The sequence below is a fragment of the Ostrea edulis genome, chromosome 1, assembly GCF_947568905.1.
Source record: "Ostrea edulis chromosome 1, xbOstEdul1.1, whole genome shotgun sequence".
Classification (NCBI taxonomy): domain Eukaryota; kingdom Metazoa; phylum Mollusca; class Bivalvia; order Ostreida; family Ostreidae; genus Ostrea; species Ostrea edulis.
The window spans coordinates 71,167,223-71,187,947 of record NC_079164.1 but is presented as its reverse complement, the minus strand read 5'-3'; the positions used below and the strand labels follow the sequence as shown (position 1 = coordinate 71,187,947).

General features: G+C 35.0%; 1 protein-coding gene and 3 long non-coding RNA genes across 4 annotated transcripts; 1 reads left to right on the top strand and 3 right to left on the bottom strand.

Moving 5' to 3' along the window:
• Positions 1-335: 335 nt before the first annotated feature.
• On the bottom strand, positions 336-3,061 carry LOC125664860 (uncharacterized). The gene is made up of 3 exons (XR_007366093.2): positions 2,388-3,061; positions 2,024-2,193; positions 336-725 (listed from the first exon to the last, which is right to left on the bottom strand). It is a non-coding gene; the product is annotated as an uncharacterized LOC125664860 (long non-coding RNA).
• Positions 3,062-10,492: 7,431 nt separating this feature from the next.
• LOC125683177 (heat shock 70 kDa protein 12B-like) lies at positions 10,493-13,836 on the bottom strand. The gene is made up of 5 exons (XM_048924036.2): positions 13,741-13,836; positions 13,265-13,575; positions 12,593-12,811; positions 12,354-12,504; positions 10,493-12,031 (listed from the first exon to the last, which is right to left on the bottom strand). The coding sequence occupies exons 2-5, from the start codon at positions 13,565-13,567 to the stop codon at positions 10,974-10,976; spliced, it is 1,731 nt and encodes a 576-aa protein (XP_048779993.2). The 5' UTR covers positions 13,568-13,575; positions 13,741-13,836; the 3' UTR covers positions 10,493-10,973.
• Positions 13,837-14,042: 206 nt separating this feature from the next.
• On the top strand, positions 14,043-15,509 carry LOC125662796 (uncharacterized). The gene is made up of 2 exons (XR_008801340.1): positions 14,043-15,044; positions 15,159-15,509. It is a non-coding gene; the product is annotated as an uncharacterized LOC125662796 (long non-coding RNA).
• Positions 14,909-17,761, bottom strand: LOC125662795 (uncharacterized). Its single transcript, XR_007365527.2, has 2 exons — positions 17,391-17,761; positions 14,909-15,305 (listed from the first exon to the last, which is right to left on the bottom strand). It is a non-coding gene; the product is annotated as an uncharacterized LOC125662795 (long non-coding RNA).
• Positions 17,762-20,725: the final 2,964 nt, after the last annotated feature.

Here is a 20,725-nt window from a genome sequence, read left to right as displayed (position 1 = left end):
GCATAGCTTACTCCCTTGACTTAGTTGACAGCTACTGTGAACACTTATGAAATACATGTATTGAAAAAAAAAAACATGGTATCCAATATGTGATACATTTAATTTCATAAAATTCATAAAATTGGCTGAATTTTAGGAGTTTGAAAAAAATAATTTTCTTTAAAAATCCAGAAATCCCTTCTTATGGACTTTAATTCCCATTTTTGAGAAATTTGACTGAGTGAAACTACTCCAACCCGTTACTTCGACCGCCCTAAATGTGTTAGTAATAAACTTTTGTAAAAAAAAATATCTACATATCTATAATAATAATAATATACTTTATTTATACAGGATTGCACAATTAGTTATATAAACTAGTTTACATTGTAGTCCTGTCTATAACATATATACATATCGAGAACATATATCACAAAACATGGAAATATCACAATTTATATACATACAGATAAGAACTAAATGAAAAGAGAAAATAAACACACAGAATCATTGAGGATCAAAATAATGCTTGAGATAGGCTGATTTAAAAAAAACCGCACAGGGGATGCTTACTCCTCCTAGGCACCTGATCCCACCTCTGGTGTGTCCAGGGGTCCGTGTTTGCCCAACTATCTATTTTGTATTGCTTATAGGAGTTATGAGATTGATCACTGTTCCTTAAATCACCTTGCATGTGGTAGTTGTGCATTTTCTTATAAAATCTGGTAATGCATTTCATAAAATTGCTGCTGAAATGATAAAAGATTTTTTAAAATATTCTGATTTGGCTCTTGTAACATAGATAAAATTAGTAGAGCTCTGTCCTGTATTTCTTGTGTTTACCTCATTCACAAATCTAAAAACATGCAAATATTCTGGAGTCATATGATGTAAAACTTTAAACATAAGAATAATTTTTCGATAAATAAAATAGTCAATCAAAGGTATCCATCTCAAATTTGATAGCACACAAGAAGTTGATATTGAATGAGGTACTTTGATGTGTAAAATGATCCTTGTTGCCCTCTTTTGTAATTTAAAAAGCCTATCAATATCTGTCTTGTTCTTTGTATCCTGCCATAATGTACAACAATAATTAAAATGAGGGAAAACAATAGTATTGTAAATTTTGAGTAGTGCCTCCTTTGACATAAAAGTACTCAATCTCCTTAAAACACCTAGTTTCTGACTAAGTTTTTTACATAAGGCATCTGTGTGATAATCCATGTCATCTTCCTAAATTCTTTTCTAAGCCCTCCTGATAGTGGTAACAAAAGTAGTATGCACAATAGCTAATGGTCAATGGGAGGTAATTAACAAACAGACCAGAACTAGTGATCTTACCCAAACTGATTAATATATGTGTCTGATGTTGTCCTTTTTGAGTGCTGAGAGTGTTCACGATAAGAGCCCTGTGTCTAACAAATTTTATTACATGTAAATTGTATCTATGGTATAAGTGACCTAATTTGTAGTGCTACATACTATACATGTAATCATGAGAACCTGTGTTGAAGATGAACTAAGAAAGATGAAAGGACAGAACTGCTCTAAAAATCTAGAAAATTTCCAACTTCACTGCCTATATGTTTACATATTCTACATGTATGGACCTGAAATATGGTCTGATTAAGTGACTTACTCTCCAACAAAACTTTTAATCCATATCATCTTACTAAATTCTTTTCTAAGCCCTCCTGATGGTGAAAACAAAAGTAGTATGCACAACAGTTAATGGTCAAAGGGAGGTAATTAACTAGTGTTCTCACCCAAACTGATTAATATGCTTACCGGTATCTGAAGGTCTGACTCTAGGAAATGTGTTTTGAAAACGACAAGTAATGGACATACTATCTATATTGAGCACTTTCTTTATCTCTTGAACAATATTTATACAACAAGATACTTCAGAACTCTAAAAAATACAAGAATCTCCCCCATCTGCACAATACTTGTAAGAAATTCAAGAATTAAACATGAGAACAACAAACACCTATCGAAGAAACCGAGGCAAAAAACTAAACTATTTCAAGCCAGGACATACCTATTTCCCTCAGCATTCTGACGCCCGAGCTGGTGCCCTCAGAGACGCTGATACATCTGGTGGTTCAAGTACAAGTGACTAAAACCGTCCACGTCTTGACGAATACTTGGATGCTGTGTGCATGCCCACTGAAGATCTCATCCTCCCAACCAAATTGCGACCCGCCAAGCCTGTAAAATCATGTACATGCAATGACGAAGAAGAAATCAACAGCAAGGAAAATATCATTGCTAACGTACATTCCTTAGGCCAACTTCTACAGCTCACCAGTGTGCCAGACCTTCAATGACTCTATCTATTTCTAAGAGGCTAGGACTATGTGTGACTGGCAGAGCCATTTGCTTAACCTGCCATTTCCACTCACCAGACATGCAACTCTACACAGCTGTCAAGAAGACACGAGGACCGGAATCAGGTGCCCTCAATGACGGATTGGAACTGGCCCTCATCAAGTCTAAGATGGGAGTGTCTGATGCACGGTTCCTGATGTGCTGCCTGGACATAAATCCACCTGACAGCCGTGTTATGCAATGGAAACTCAATTAGATGTGTGACTGAGTGGAGGAAATCAATATAGCATCGATGATCGACAATCAGCGGTATGTCCGAATGTACCAGAGATGTACCGCGAACCAACTTCTCGACCGAGGAAACGAAGTCTACATCGAGACGGACACCTCTTACAACAACAGGCCGCAGGCAGGATTCGAGGCAGCAACCCAGATTCTGTCCAGTGGTGGAAAACAGCATCTCCCGAAAACTGGTCTTGGTCCTCCAAACTGCCAACAAGTTATGCTGCAAGAGGAATTGTGAAAATCATGAAAAATGTAAAAAGAACTACAACTCTGAAGACTCCATTGCTTCCACTGAATCAAAATTGTTAAGATAAAAAATATTGTAAATATTGATGCTGAAAAAGTTTATATTTTCCATAGATAATCAATTCTCTATAATAATAAAAAAAATTATTAAAAAAAGGTTATCAAGGGCAATAACTCCTATGCTGGAATTTCCTTTACTGCATGTCTATTATATACAATGATTTCCATGATATCCACAATTGATTTATACATATTTGTGAATAAGCACTTTTAAAACTGCTGACATTTAAAATTTGTCAATTCAACAGGTTTTTTATCTACTTTATCATTCTGTTTAACGAAAATGTTTGATTTTCTGATGTTGACATATTCTTCTGTTTTTGCATGTCCGACACCTTTAAAAAGGTGACAACATACACATTTTCTTTGGTTATTAATTAAATTAAACTATATCTAGTAGAAATTAATACAGTTTTTTCACTTTCAACCATTAATATTGATAAGTCACATGAGAATGGAGCTACCTTAAATGAAAATGAGGATTTTAAAGATTGTATATTTTCTCAGAGCTCCGAACTGATGCATTAAAACACGAGGATGAAATATGAGGATGATTATCCGTCCTAATCAAGGATTCCACTAATCACCAAAAGTACTATTATTGTTTGCAAATAATGTATGATTTTTTTTTTGACGTTCCGTTTGGAATTTTTCACTCACATTGAGACGTCACCGGCTGTAGGTGAAGTACCACAAATTTAGACCGATGCTTACCGCTCATGGCCGTAGCCAACGCCTGCCGTGACACAGGACCTCCGATTTTAATATCCAGTGGCGGATTTAAGGGGGGTACAGCCGGCGCCCCCCCCCCCCCTAACATTTTCAAACTTAAGATAAATCGTGGTCTCTTGTTGAGAAAGATGTAAACGATAAAAAAAAAGAAGAAATAATTTCTTTCACTCTCGGAGAAATAAATGACAAAATCTTTCGATTTATTCAATTACTTTTACTGGGAGAACTTACCTTTTCCCTAAAAACCCTTCAAATTTGCGTCATTAATTTCAGCTTATTAAAAATGACAGAAAATAGTAAAAATGACTACAGTAGGAGACATATTTCAAGTCAAATAAAATCCAGGAGCTTCCCCCAGACCCCCTGCCTAATGGTGCCCCCCCCCCCCCCCACCCCACCGCAATTCCTGGATCCACCCCTGATATCACATTCGAAAGACCAATGATTCTCACTTCGAAATGCCTCGAGCATTTTGCGAAGGAACACAATTACTACCCATGTTTTCGTCTTATGTTTGACTCGACCATGGCTGCGTTCAAGATCGTGGCGGCTACCCCATGGGCTCGGTATGGTGGCTGATTTGTGCCACTTTACACTTTATAGAGGGCGAAGCCCTCTCACGGCCCGGAGGGCCGTGAGAGCGGAGCTCTCCCTATAGGTAACACGTATATACATGTTTAAAAGGAAAATATAGAAAAATTAAACCATACCTATGGAACTTGAAAAGTTTGGTACCAATGGCGTCGAATCGAATATTAGCGCGTGGACATGTATTCCTCCATTTTGAATCTCGTCTACCCTAGTTAACGTCGTTCTGAGATGTTACACATAAAATCCGTAAAAGCATGTAAATCTTATTTTCTTAATCATATATAATCACTCCACAATTAACGCCATGTTTTTTGTTGTGGTTCAAACGGTATGTTTGTAAATTTTCTGAATAACGACACTGAATATGACGTCACAATGTACTGTTTACATCAATTGCGTTATATTTCCCGCGTTCAATATATAGGCGGATCAAATGTCCAAAATTAGGATGCTTTGGTACAGCTCCATCCGCGTGCTAACTTCGGGTTGTTTTTGTCCTGTTTTGGATATAGATAATAATGCCAAAACTTTTTTGCTTCGCCCTCAAACACGGTCACGCCGTAAAACATATTAATCTTTTTTTTTTTTGTTTCGAGGCGAAAGGGCAACTAAACGATATTTGTCATTTTACTACCATGTTTTATTTAAATTCTCTCTATTGTTTTATCATTTCCTTTAAAGAGCTAGATTAAAAAAGTGTCATAAATGGCCTAAAAATTTCTTGAAAAATAAATCATCGTGTCCTTTGAATTTATGTACCTTTTTCTAATCTACATTACTTGATCATAACATGTATGGGTCATTTTGGTCAAACAGGATGATTACCTAGCATTGATAACTGCCGAAACCATTAACGGATAGGAATTTTCCGGAATATTTTCGTGTTTTTGCAACTTTATGTCAATATTTAAAGTGGGGCGCGTTTTTCGAGGAGAAAAAATCAAGTATAAAACAAAGTATTACCATAAAAAGTCTTTTTTACAATTAGTCTTTTTCTCCGTGAAGAACGCGCCCCATGTGAAAAAAAAATAGAATAATAAAAGCCTATTGTCGTCTTGCCATCATTCTGGCGCGGGTAGAGACAAGAGTTGAAAACATTGTTTGTAAATACTACTGGATTTAGCAAGATATCAATAAAAGACACTTAAACATATTCTAAATCTTAATATCATACCCGTACAACTTTTTTCTATACGTTAAAACTGTAGAACATTAAATTGGCAAGAAAAGAAATATATATAGCATTCGTGATTTCCACCCGTTAGTCAAAACATTTGACGTCACAATGCAATAGACGGATGCTCACTTAGCGCGGGCTCCCTAGTAAACATCGAAGTACTAGCTCTATCGCCATACAGACGGGAACATTTTTTAGCGCTTTGAAAACATGGGATTGAAATTGTAATTTTTTAAGTCAATTTCAATCCATTTTGGTTTGAACATATTTTATTGCATATATTTAATAAGCAAAGGGTTCGAATACAAGTTCTAACAACTTGCGATTTTTCTCACCTACGATTAGTTGATAACATATGCAAAGACTTGATAAATACCATAATCATACATGTACATATAGCGTAAAATATATTACTATCATGAGAATCTGCTTGGATGAGAGATATATTTCTGTACAGCAGTAAACATTCCATTTCGAAAGAAAGTACGTTACGTCACATAATGGAGACCTATATCACCTAATATTGCTACACATGCATGGAAAAGGAAAGAGAACAAATGTAGATAACGCCCCGATTTTCATTGAAAATAAATACCAAAAAATTGTATGCTGTAAAAACAACAGAAATTGATTAGTAGATGCAATTCTTGTTTATCGCAAATTATCTATGTAAAAACATTCAATAATGGTTAACTTCAATAGCCTCTAGTAGATTCCTTTGTGTGTGTAGTGATCGACTTACTACACATTCTTTACGAGGGTTATGATAATCAAATATATATACATTAAAATTTACAACAAGTATTCAATGATCACTTCAGAGGCACGTATTGATCGTTTTTCAAAAAAAGGGGGAAGGGGCAGCCAGAAGAAAATCATTAAAAAATATTGACAAGCATAACATACGGCGTTAGATTCTAATTCGGGAGGGGGGATGTATGTGGGATATAGTATACGGGTTGTCTCAAACATAAAGAAAAATCTTCCAAGCTCAGTTTCTTCCATCGTGGGACATTTTTACTATCTACAATATATTTCCAATCCGCAGTCGTAGACCCTGTGTTGCGTTGATTGAAATGAGGCCAAGCGGAGCTAACCATGAACTTTCAAGAAACATAATGCAACATCAAATTAATTAAAGAGACACTACAGCTCATTTTCCACATTTTAATAAAGTGTTTTTAAAACCATGTATTGATAAAATGATAAATTTCATATCGATACTGACAATTTTGAACAATTGGGATGCATCAATTTACTCTCAACTGCGCTTTGAAGATTGTTCGGAATTCAAAGGTTTCTTCATGCTGACTCGGACTTTTGAATGCTTATTTACATCACGTGGTTTTGAATGACAGCAAAGGTGTTCTGAAGGAAATTATTTAAATTCCCCTTCAAGGGGGTCCACACTCACCTTTCAAGTATAAGATTATTCCCTGCACCTTATAATAAGTAATTATAAATCATTATTTCAACAGAAACCTTCCATGTTCCCACTGACCGATGTTTTTACAACTAACACGTGTCGTGTTCAGATAAAAATAGCACTTACTTTTAAACGTGGTGTCTTCGCAGCTAGTCTCAATGGCAGATTTAGGGGGCCAGGATCCCCCTCCCTTTTTACCCCACAGATTGTGAATGGAAATCCAAATTTTGCACCAGAATGGCCGATTACTTTGGCTAATCTTTGACCTTCACACCCCTCTTCGGAAATCCTAGATCCGCCACCGAGTTACATGTGTTTCTCCGAGCTCTTTGTTTTCCAACGGTCAAACTGATACCAAGGTAAATTTTATTTCACGTATGAGTTTTATCTCATTCTAATTTTACCTCTTTTCTCACAGAATCTGTCAAAATTCTAGATCTATCAACTACACTTTCTCTCTCTGGACGACATGCTGCACTGTTTACTGTCTATGCGCATGCGTCTGAAGATTGAAAGGAGGAGACTCGATATTTTGTGTATAGGCCATCAAAAAGTATTAATTTTTACGTTAAAACGATAATATTTAACTTTAGATAAGTGTTATTTTCGCAAAGTTCATACTTTCAACAATGCAACAAAAATTGAGAAAGCGCTGGGAAAATTGTCATTTCATGATTTTTGCGCAAAATGAGCTGTAGTGTCTCTTTAACGTCCATTCCACATCATCATCTGGATCACATTTATCTTATATACGTGTTCGTGTACCGTCCTTTCTTATTTACGTAACAGATGAATAAAATATTGGCAATGGCATTTATTTGGTAATGTATCTTTGCATAAAACATTGTACAAGTTATGTGAAGAGAGACATCATACGACTTTATTCAAAATCTATCAAACCGCAAGTAATACAACAACATCACATAAAAATACATAAATTGTTTATTCTTGAATGTAAAAATTATAAATATGTATGTATTAAAGTTAATGAATAGAGAAATAAATACTACAACACGTTCATTTAAAGGGGAAGCAACTCAAACATAGGCATCGCCCATAGCTATTTTGAAAGGTGTGGTCTTGCAATGCATAAATATACTATTACTATTAAAAATGAGACTGCAATATTGCACAATGTTTTTAAATATGAAACATTTTGATGCAAATAATGTTAATAAAGAAATAATAAAATAATAATAATAAACCACTCATTTAAAAATCCTGTCATCTTACATCATGTTTAAGCAAAACACAATTAAGGTGTTTTTAAAAGTGTTTTAAAGAATGCAATTTTAAAAAAATATTTACACGTTATAAAACATATACAAATGTTTTTATTATATTTTTTTTTTATTGAAAACGAGCCGTAAATCTTGCATATTGATTAAATAAAACACACGTTAGGTGTTTGATTTTTTTTTTTTTCAAATTAAAAAATATATATCCACTCATAAAAAATGAAAAGAAAGTACAATATAATGCTAGATGAAAATGTTTCCATGTGGAGATGATAGAATATGTGTTCAGGAGAGGGTGTGGGTGTGGGTGGGTGTGTTATCTGGATGACGCTACAACAGACGATGAGTCAAACTGAGACAGCGACATTGATGAGAGCACCACAAAGGAGATGTTTGAACTTCTAGTCTTGAAATAAATAAAACACTTCTTCACATGTACTTGCTTGCTTTATCAGGAATGCAACCTTTAGAATAAACATGCACATGTACTTTGAGATGTTTCCCCAAGTTAAAATTTTATTTATTTTGAGTACCGGTAATTTCATTTCGGATTTCGATACAATGTACATACATGTCAAAATACATATGTACAATATTATGTCAATATATATTTTTCATGATATTCACAGTTTGGAATTTCGTTCAATATTTTTATCATATATCAAGTTTCATCATAATAACCCCCTCCCCCTCTCTCTTTCTCTCTCTCTTGATTGATAAGAGACTCCTCTACTTCTTGGAGTATCATGTTATAAAAAACGTGGATTGGGGTGTGCTGAGATATTAAAACATTTATATTCACAAAACACCAGGTGGTTTTTTTTTTTTAAATAAGGACCTTACTGTAATTATAAAGTGTGTAAATGTTTGTTAGGATGAGAGTCTAGGGGAGAGTTGGGGGGTGTTGGGTGTTGTGAGGTGTGTGCATGTAGTAATTGTTTTCTGTACAATGTATATTGTATGTGTTTTTGCTTGGCCCACATGAATCTAATATAAAAATAATGTACCCATTTAAACATTATGGATATTGTTTATCAAAAATTAATTTCTTATTTGTATTTATAGCAATATGGATACCCCCCCCCCCCAACTCTCACACTCTCACCTGTCTCGCGGGGGGAGGGAGGGGGGTTGTACGGGGTATTACATGTGAGTAAATGCCGCACTTGAATATAACTCTTTCACAGTTATCCATGATTCAGATCGCCATTGCTATGATTTAAGATCAGTGGCAATGTCTCTGGTGATCTTAGAATTGAAACTGACAAAATCGTCCTCCGAGTGGTGCATACATGTATATGGCGACTCTTACAAAGTGAAAAATAGACACGTTGTTGTCCGATGTTTTCAAAGCATCGTTTTATACAGGTTTGATAAAATACAGAATAAAGAACTTGCAATAAATTGTAATTGTTCATATACCGAAGAATTACTAATCATATAATGCAATGTTCTGAACTTACCTGTCCCGATCTAAAAAAAAAAAAAAAAAAAAAAAAAAAAAAAAAAAATAACATTCCACTAGATGCGGTATCGGCTTTACTCGCACCAAAACTCGTTCATATTCCGATTTGAAATCATCCAAGATCAGTAGTCTTGGTAATTGTTATCAACTAGTTCAACGTAAATGTATATCAAATATTTTCAAAATAATTTGTTTTCATAGAAATAACCAACCCAATATAGCCATGAAAACTTCGAAGCGTTGACAACGTTATGTGATGACGTTTTGTTCAATTGCGACGTTTAACGACAAAATCGTTGTAATACACGCTATTTTGAAGACCGGTTACAAAGAAAACTTTAGCGTTATCAGAAAAATGAAAGATAGCTAAAGAAAGTTTGAAGTCTCTAGATGTATTTTACAGTAATATTTATTTGTTTTCAGCATGGGCCATTTTTGGCACTTTTTGAGCCAGGCTCTTTATAGCTCTTGCAGGTCTTTTATTAGTATATTATCATTGATTATTAGCACAAACATTGTACAGCACATAGAAACTATATGTAATTTTGCGCTTTATAAATGAATAAAATAATAATAATAATACTTAGCGACTTTTTGTTCCGAAATAACGAAAAGACGACAATATGATAAATAAATATTAGCTACTTTTCGCCTCGAAATATAGAAAAGACGACAAATTGTAAAATGGAACAAATCAGCCACCATGACATGGCACGATCGAGTCTCGAACTCACAAAGATGCGAACGCCATCACACTGAGCTACCGCATCCGGTAATAATTATTATAAGGTATTTAACCATATACGCATTGTTTGAAGATTTAAAAATACATGAACAAATTGTTATTGAAGAAACGTACGACTACTGTCTATCAATCATGTTATTCCAGCTATTCTAGTACAATAGCTTTTTTAGTATATATGAAGTATTTCAGAATTGAATACTATAGACAAATAAAATTTAAATGATATATCTGATTTAATGAATAGTAAGTACATGTATAAACAAACAATGCAACTTCATCCCTCAGCCTTTGACTAAGTATGCTGTTTGAACTCGCAGGATCAATGTATCCACGACAGGAAACTAAGCCCTATTGAACACCGCAGAAAATGACAGGAAGCTAAGCCCTATTGAACACCGCAGAAAATGCTACTGAAGCACGGGCTATTTTGTCGCTTGGGTTCCACTTTGCCATTAAAGAATACTTTTTAATAATAAATTCAAACCCAAGCGATATACATGTAATTGTCCGTGTGCCAATTTAAAGAAAATGATGGCAAGTGTGTAATATTTCAGGAACAAAACAATACCTCTAAAGAAACCCGGAATGGGCTAATTGCTGGATTCATTTACATTAGTATTACTTTCGTTTTAATAGCTGGGTATCATTTGAAACTGCGGGAAATATTCTGGTTGCAACAACTATCCGTACAGTAACTAACATATTCCACCAATCACTGCTTCACAGGGCGTGCCAGTGTCCATCTCCACGGCATTCAATATTAACTCAGTATCACCGAACATGTAGAGAACTTTCACTTTTCGTGGATGCTGACTAGGGTTTGGAATTTTGATTTCCATTTTCCATAGTTTCTGAACAAATGACTCGTCAATATACCTGGGGTCCTCCTTTACCGTGAAGAACAAATCAAGAGGAACGATTCGCTGAAACGCCTCGTTGGTTTGGTACGTTTTTTCCACCTCGTGATTCAATTCAACGGCAGTACCAGATTTCATGAAGGAACCGAACACGTTCTGGCATCGGTCAATTTCGTTAATGGTACATCTTCGTTTGGGATCATGGATTTTTGGATCAAATATTGGCGTGGTTTTTACGCCGTATGAATACTTAATTATTCTGCTCTTGATAGTTTTTGGTCTATGACCAAACAATACAGCACCTTTTAATACGGCTAACCCAGCTTCTTGTGGGATGATAAGACGTTTTTCTGGAAAATTTGTTTTTATGGCATGTTGCACCATAGGACTTTCAGAGAAACCGCCGACCAGTAAGAATCTCTGAACGCCTTCCACTTCTGGTTGAAGCAAAATTACCCTAATGTACTCAACAATCTGATCAGTAACAGATGTAAAAAGCTGTTTTGCAAAGTCAACTTTGAAACGCAGTTTTCCTGCAGTAAGAGAAACATCTTTAGATATGGAAGAATCGGCTAGCAGATCCTTAAATGGTTTATCTAACATGACGGAACATAGTTCCTGAAGGGTAGCAAAAGGTATGGTCATAGAAATTTTGCCCTCACTCTCTGGTTTGATATTTCGCTTGAACACTTCGATTTCTCTCAGAAGATCCGTGTAGCCCTCTACATGAACCCTCTGGAACTCTCTAAAGACGACCTCTCCTACGATTTCCTTGATGACACTAAGGAATTTGGTGTCCATGGCGGTTCCTCCGCATGCTCCGCCACTTGCTTTGTATAGTTCTTTCAATAAACTATCATCCAGCTTTTCATGAACGGTAATGTCAGCAGTTCCACCTGCGAAGAATTGAACGATTCATCGTTTGTGTGAGTTCCTATATAAGCCGAAATGAAAATGACCCCCCCCCCCCCCCTCAATAAAACATTCCCCCAAAGGCATTGAATAAGTGAATTTATCTTAATGTACAATACATTGTCGGAATACATTAATGATTCATAACACTACAATCTAACATTCTACACCTATATACATGTATATCAACGTCATTCTGTATGCTCCCCCTGAAAATGTCTACGGAATTCGATTAACTTCACTAAAGTTCCGACACACTCAACCACTAGTTTTTATCAAAATTTACAGATTTCTAATTTCACTTACCCCCTAGATCAATAACCATGTATCTCGTACCCACAGCAGAAACCCCGAAACCTCGCTGTTCTTTTGTGCGATCCACCGGAATGTACTGACAGTATATAGAAGCCGCCTCAGGTTCCAAAGCTAGCTTCAAACGGTGATCTTTAATTCCCGCCTTTTGAAAATAATTTTCATATAAATTCATGTTCATGTATACTCATAATGATATATATTTATAAAAGACATATGCTTAAGAGGATCACCTTGATGGCTGCCTTTCTCATGAACATTTTAGCGGAATCTGTCCAAATAGCAGGCACTGTGAGTACCCAGAGCACTTCGTCCGATGTCATGGTTGTGCCCCTAGTGTCTAGCATGTCCAGTAAATGGTCTCTGAGCGCCTTGATTGAAAGCGAGAAGACTTTAATTGCAGGTAGAAGTTTTCCACCAGCATCTTTTATTTTCATGTTTTCCAACGACTCCTGAAATATTCAAAGTATATTTCTAAATACGAAGACATGCATTGCTAAACGTTCCTGTGGGGATCCGGGTTAGAATAGGTTTTCAGTATCCCTTTCTCGTCGTAAGAGGCGACTATATGGGGGTGGTCATTCGGATGAGACCGCAAAAACCAAGGCCCCGTGTCACAGCAGGTGTGGTACGATAAAAAAAGATCCCTCCCTGCTGCAAGGCCGTAAGCACCAAGCATAGACCTAAATTTTGCAACCCTTCACTGGCAATGGTAACGTCTCCATACGAGTGAAAAACTATGGAGAGGGACGTTTAAACAATATAAAATCAATCATTGTTAAGCGTAAGATTGATATTGTAAAAAGTTGAGCGGAGAGGGGGCTTTGTATACATATTGGCACTTAACATTTCAGTTTATGAGATATTATCACGCATCTAAATACAGGTGAAGTATTTAAACTTACCTCGTTTTCATGTAGGTTCATTTTAAATCTGTAGAAGAAATAGTAGTCCTCCATCTCTTCGTCTATCAAGATGTTACAGTAGTGATTCTCTGCCTCGTATCCAAACGACTTAAAATTTTCGTATTTATCCAGGAGAAGACACGTGGGGGCCTTCAGGGACAACAAATTCTGTTGACCGGAAACCCAAGCTTGATTTGCATGAATTTTCATTGGGTCCTTATCCAGGTCACTGACCATTCCAAAGGAGTAGCCGGAGTATGTTGTACCAAAGTCAATAGCAGCAACGAGGAGATGATCCCCCATCTTGCGAACTAAAATTATGACAAGAATCTCAATGATGAAATATTTAAGGTTTGGTTTTTAAATGTGCCATATACAGTACATCGTATATCTAACGTAATTTTACTATTTGGTAATAAAAAGAATTGATCGAATTACAAGGACTAACACTCAATGTATAAGTATATACAACATACCTATAACTTCAGACGTGTTTTTGCGATGTTGTCACGTTCTACTTTCGTTTTAAGTGTTATCAACACACGCGGCCTGAATACTGTTTACTACGGAAGCGAATTAGCGCCACTTTTTATTTTTATTTTTAATATATATATTTTACACTTTAATCTGTAAAATTTACACTTTAATCTGTAAACTTTACTCTTTAATCTGTTTACACTTTTATTTGTAAAAATTTACACTTTTATCATACCGTGTTTTACATCAGGACCATTCCTCATTCCTTGTGTTCTGGCATGGCCCTTGTAATGGTGTTGGTAATAGCCGTGTTTCGAGTTCCTCCGGAACACCCGGGATTTTTCGTATTTAGCCACGCCGGTCACGTGATATGAGCAAAATGTTCCACAGGGGTACTTCCGGTTAATTTTGTTTACACTGGTAACAAAATTGTTTTTGACAAAATATAGATTTTGCGGCACAAACTGTCGCAAATCAGATAAAGGATAGCAAGGGATATATATTTACTTGGGAAGATGTCAAAGTTTACCTTTTCCCAAACCCGGGAAAAGCGTTCACGCAGAGGAAACGATGGCGTCATTTGTGTAGAAAACCACGAGCAGCCGAAATTGAGTGCGATTATTACATTCCGTGAAAGCTGAACCAACAAAGGAACATCATTGTTCTAGCAAGTTTCCTTATATTAACTTTTAGGAAAACCAAGAGGTTTGTACTGACTCTTAAAAATGTAATATAGACTGTGCAAAATCTTGTCAATCTTAAGAATAGGTATACTTGTACCCTCATCCACATCTGAGCAGTGTATGTATTTTACAACGGTGTTCATAAATTGCAAAATTTTGAATTATATCAAAGAACATTGATCTTTTCTCCAACTTTTAATACCAATCAAGCACAGGCAATATGCATCGCTTGGGGTACTCTTTAATAGTAAATTCGAACACAAGTGATGCATATTGCCTGTGCAATCAAGGTACTTTGCATGTACATGTACATCAGATATGTACATTTCCACTCAAACCACTTATATACAAGAATGGAACCAGCTGAACATGAGCCAGGTTATATATTATGTATTTGCTCTCCTACCCCTTTGATTCAGTACTGTGTAAGGAAATATACTATTGAGTATATATATATTTTAAAAAGAATAACAAAGAACAACAATTTTCATTCATATTTCATTCAACATATATATACACAGGTTGATAACAATGGCTGATCTGCATATAATGACTGCTAGTTATTGGCTGGTATGCAGTGAAAGGGAGCTAAAAAGGAGTAAAAAGTTCATATCAGCCAGGTGAGAATTAATTTCTTCTTTTTTGTGTGTTATACATATGTAATTCTTTTCTTTTGCTGCTTCAAATCTTGTGTATTTGAAAATTTTCAGTCAAATATTTTGGCAATGTTATAGGTAGTGTGGCTTAAATAAACCACTGTTAAGGAATATCCAGTAATGGCATGACATCATGAGAGTTTGGCATACCGACATTCAGATGATTAATGATGAAACTGAAGACCTCAAGTGAAAGGCATGGAAAATGATCCTGTTCCCATATACCTGAAAAAGAGGAGGGATGCCACAATATTGATAATAGACTTTTGTCAATTTGAGAAGCAAAGATGTAAAAAAAAAAAAAAAAAAATAATGCTGAAATTATAATTCATGTATTTGTTAAAAATACTGTTCACTGTACATACATGTATATTTTTTAAAACTTATTTTTAAATACATGAAGTAATTCATATTAAAACTGTGAATGTATGAGTTTTCATGATTTTATTTATATTTAAGTCAATTCACCTTTTTCAAACTTTTGATGCATATGACGGATTTCCTCTGCATTGCTATATCTATCAGGCCCAGCACAATCTCTATATTTAGCTATATAGTTTTATAAAGCTATTTCAAACAGCTTCATTAAGCTAGTTTCGATTAAATTTCTTAAGTGCAATGACACATAACAATATACATGTACTTTGAACTAACCACAACACTATTTTAGGTATAGATCATATGTCATTTTAAGAATTTTCATGAAAAGAGAATTTCTTTTGTATTGATAACTGTCCACTACCTTGTGTGTGTCGAAGCTTTGATAAGTATATGATGACTTTACAATGTGGAATCTGTAACAACTTAATAATCCTAAACATTTGACAATTTTGAATCAAAATTCTTCCTAAGGTACATAGTTTAAGAAGCTTTTTTTGTTTACAGTGTGTTGTTTCAAGTACAAGGATGAAATATTTTCACTTAGAAATTCAATTTTTATGCTTTAAAAATATATTTGATAGAAGATTTGAAATAGTTATATCAAGCAATTTCAATTAGCTTTACAAAGCTATATAGCTTGATTAGCATATTTATATAGCTAAGTATACTAGAGATTGTGCTGGACCAGTCTATGAGCACATAATTGAAATTATGTTGCTGAAAGGAATAATATTACCTTAATCATGATCAGATATATATTTTGTTCAGTGATATAAATATGAGCAGTAATCACAAATACCTACTGGATTGTGAAAAGTCAATAAAATGACTACAACAATAAATAGTCATGCTAAAAATTCTTCCAATTACATGAGTATATCATTAAAAGTCGAACTCCAAAGACTTAATCTGTAACACAAGTATTAGTTGATAAATAATTATTTTCAAATTAGACAGCATATTGACTATACCCAAGTAGATAATTTTATCCTCGCCCACATATGGCTATATCATTGCACTTAGAAACCCAGCCTAATTCAATCTAAACTAGCTTTAAATAATAAAGCCATTTCAAATACCTATAATATTATAGCTAATCTATTACTTTTCACTGTGTATTGTCATTATCTAAATTTTATATCAATAATTATCAGGTCCAGTCCAAAGACTATTTCTACCTATGTAGCTACTTATAGCTACCTAGGTATTTAAACCTACTCCAGGTAGCTATTTTTACCTACGTTTTCCTTTACTTGCATTTCGTGGCCAAACGCAGGAACGGCGCAACATGGTGTGTACCAAATTTCTTGATTCACTTATACTGACATTGAATACCACAAAAATATTGGACAAAAAATGATTACTTTCAAATTTGCATCAATAACTGCACCCACTTCCATTCTCTAGGAACTTAGGATCAAAGATACATGATAAGAAGTCTAGAATGTTTTACAAATCTTTATTAATTTTAAAGTTAACATTCATGCACTCTTACATTAAAAGTTTTTGAGTCGATTTTTCACGCAATTTCCTCTACATTTTCCACCCTCGTAAAGTATATAAATTTACACTCCGAATTTTGTCATGCACATGCACAACATGATACATAAAACGACTGACCTGTTTAAAAGATGTGCCTTAATTATTATTTTTTTATATCCTTAAAAACATGTAAAAGTAGCTACTTTAAGTAGCTTTAAATACCTAGGTAGCTATTAATAGCTACGTAGGTAGAAATAGTCTTTGGAATGGACCTGGTTATATATGTTACATGTTTATGCCCATTTTGGCCCTGATTTGGTAACGTAAATTCTATTTCACATAGGCCCTAGACTGTACTGGACCCGAGTGGACCTAATGCCTGCTTTATGAAGCAGTGCACATTGTGTTTTGTATATATATAAAATGTCGTCATAATTTTCATTTTACCTGTTTGACAGGTTTCAGTGAGTCTAATACGTTCTTTTCCTTTACCCCTCCGGTTACTAGACAGCTGGGCCTTGTGTGAGTTACACGACATGCATCGTCTTCTTCTGTTCTTGACGAAGTCTTTCGTTGTATTTCGTAGATCAATAGTAGCTTATCAAACGCTCATAAACAAATATGTACCGCATACACCCCAAACTATTAAATTTGTATTTCAATTTCATGATGATCGACAAAATTAAGCCTAGGCCTAATACACGAAGTGTCGACTGTTGGTAAACAACGATAAACCGGAAGTAACCCTGTGGAACATTTTTGACGCGGCGTGACTAAACACAGAATAAACACTGTGTTCCGGAGTAACTCGAAACACGGCTATTGACCGGGATAATCTAACTGGGGAGTATTTCAAAATGGGTCTGAAATACACTGATATCATCAAATGCTTAGATGAACTATATGGATATATCATAGGAAATCGTACTCTGAAAAGGGTAACAAAGAATTTTGTACTCTACCGACGGAAATATAAGATTGACATTCTACAGATAGCCTAATTTATACTTGAACAATGTGAAGGGCATGGGAAAACAGACAAACCTAAGATAACGAACAGCGTGACCGTGATCTTTGGCGTATATACCTGACCCGTGATGAAAGTAAACAAACTCTATTAACTCAAGGGGTTGATATCAACAATCAAAACTTCAATATATACGAGCAATATCCCAATGTCACTGGGTCAAAATCACCCGCATATAGAGTTCTTAAGGACATGCGGGACGATGTGGCCAAAATAACTCGTCAATGAATATTTTTTCTTTTTTTCATGAAGCACCATCAGGATGTCCTTTACAAAGTGTATAAATTTCATGGCCACTTTCTAGGTATACAAGGGAGATAATAAGCTTTGAATTATCCCCCTTTTCGAAAATTGTGAATTTTACAAGACCATTCCGATTTTCATTTCAAAAAAAAATTTGATGGAATTTTTACATAAATCTTTTACAATAATCTTTCGAATATATGCAAAATATAAAATAAATAATAATAACATGCTTAAACATAACCGTATAATAAGAAATTGGGAAAAATTAAGGATTTGGGGTGGAAATTAGTACTTAAAAACAGGGTAGTCCAGATACTAAATGAAGTACTGCTCGAAAACCTGTCAATGAATTTTTTTGTAAACACTGCAATTAAAAGATATTCATATACCTAACTTCCTGTAGAAATATTAAGGGGTGAAGCTAATCTTAATTTTGAGGTAGGCGTCCTTGAAGTTATTCACTGATATGTTCACTTGGAGTTAGGGTTGGCGGAATATGTTTTTGATAATAACTTTCAAGCTTATATTCTTTTCATCTACAACTACTGTTAAAAGTAATGGGGGAGGGGACAGTCTCAATTCATTTGCACTACAATTTAAAAAAAAAAAAAGCTCACTGTCAAAGACAGGGGAGGGGGGGGGGGTGGGCAGCCTAATTCTCTGTGCCTGTTTTGGAATACATTGTTAGAAACTACATGCGTTTTGAATCTATTGAAATATTTAGAATTTTCATGATCATGGAACAAAAATTGAGTTAATGAAACAAATTAAAATTTTAATCTTTTTTAAATATAGGTCTACATGTATATATTATACATGACTTTGGACAAAACCTCTAGCTCTACCTTAAAACCACGGGGTTAGATCTAGTTAACGTCAATATAAGCTACTACTTCGTTTACAAGATCAACAGTAGGGCCTACTTCCGCGGCCAGGGTAGCTAGTGTCGCTTGACTCGATCGTCTCCATCCTATTTTTCAAGGAATTTATGTGTCGCACACGTTGTGACTTTGCACTTTTTTCTTTTTCACACGTCTGCTTCTCGCATACTTTCCGACGTGTATCATATTTATTACATTAGTTACCATTTTCGCAGCAGTGTTTCGTAAAGTTAGTAAAAATAATTTGTAATATAAAATAGTTTGAGAGATAAAGGGTATTTAGATTTATATCAAAATGCTTGGGGAAATTGAACATTCCTAGCATGGACGTTAATATTTGACCAAAAGTATCGATCTTCGGCATATGGGGTGGGGGTGGGGTATTTTTCGCAAACAATGATCGATTATAAAAGCACCAGAATAGTTCGTACGTTTTCCAAGCAATATATTTATCATTACGGTCAACCAAAACCCCCCAAAACGAAAATGCCGAATTTGTTGGAGTTCTGATCACCCCACCAATGAATGCACAGAAGAAGCTAAATGCAAAATTTGCCTTCAACCGGTGCACCCCCCGGCTGATGAACAATGCTCTGTCCATGCTAAAAAATGCCCCAATAACTATACCCTATTCCAAGGCGATGAAAATGCTCTTTAAAATTTCTATCCGTGCCAAATATCTGTATTTGGTGAAAAATTCAATTCTGCAGAACAGGCCTTCCAGTGTATAAAAGCTATAAGATCCGGCGATCTCATGGCTGCCGATAAAATCCGAGCTGCTAAGTTGGCACTCGAAGCCAAAAGAATTGGCAATTTTGTCACTATATCGGATAGTTGGATTTCATCACGGGTTCAAACCATGAAAGAGATTATTTCGAAAACATTGGAACAAGTTGAGAATTTCTGAGATGTTCTTGGAAATTCTACTAAAAATATCATTTTCGCAGAAACCGCCTACGGTGATTTTTGGGCTGCAGGCCTCAACTATGATCAATCCATCTACACAAAAACCTCAACCTGGCCTGGTAAAAATGTACTAGGACAGATACTTGGACGTGTAGCCACAGAAGTTAAGAAAAAATCGAAAAACAAATCCAAATCTGGGTTACCTCGCCCGGCTTCAGTCAAATAAATAACAGTCTTTCATGCTTGTTTGTACCTGACACGATGTTTTCGCTATGGAACATTTGAAGTGTGTTACTCTGAATATAAGGGATTTAAATGTTTATGAGAAAAGAAATACATTATCTCAATGGTTTAATGATAACAATATTGATGTGATTTTTCTACAAGAAACACATTTTTGCGAAAAAAAAATAATTTTAAGTATAACTCAAGATGATTTGGTACATCCATACACTATAATACTGACTCTGCTCATAGCAGAGGAATATCCATTCTTTTTCATAAAAAGCTTAATTTTGACAATCATAAATATACACAGATCTGTTGATGGTCGTAAACGTTTGATTAATATTAAAGTCAATGATCTAATTATTACACCGTAAATGTTTATGCACCCAATGACGATAAAAGAATAGAATTTTTCAAAAAAAATTAAAAACGCGGATTTTAAAGCTAGCAATGAGTGAAAACAATATTATACTTGCAGGGGATTTTAATACGAT

Bases quoted from the DNA above. Each gene is read 5' to 3' on its own strand.
- LOC125683177 (XM_048924036.2), bottom strand. From the start codon at position 13,567: ATGGGGGATCATCTCCTCGTTGCTGCTATTGACTTTGGTACAACATAC. The intron at 12,812-13,264 runs GTAAGTTTAAAT...TGAATATTTCAG, and splicing joins TGAACCTACATGAAAACGAG to GAGTCGTTGGAAAACATGAA. The intron at 12,032-12,353 runs GTAAGTGAAATT...AATTCTTCGCAG, and splicing joins CATGGTTATTGATCTAGGGG to GTGGAACTGCTGACATTACC.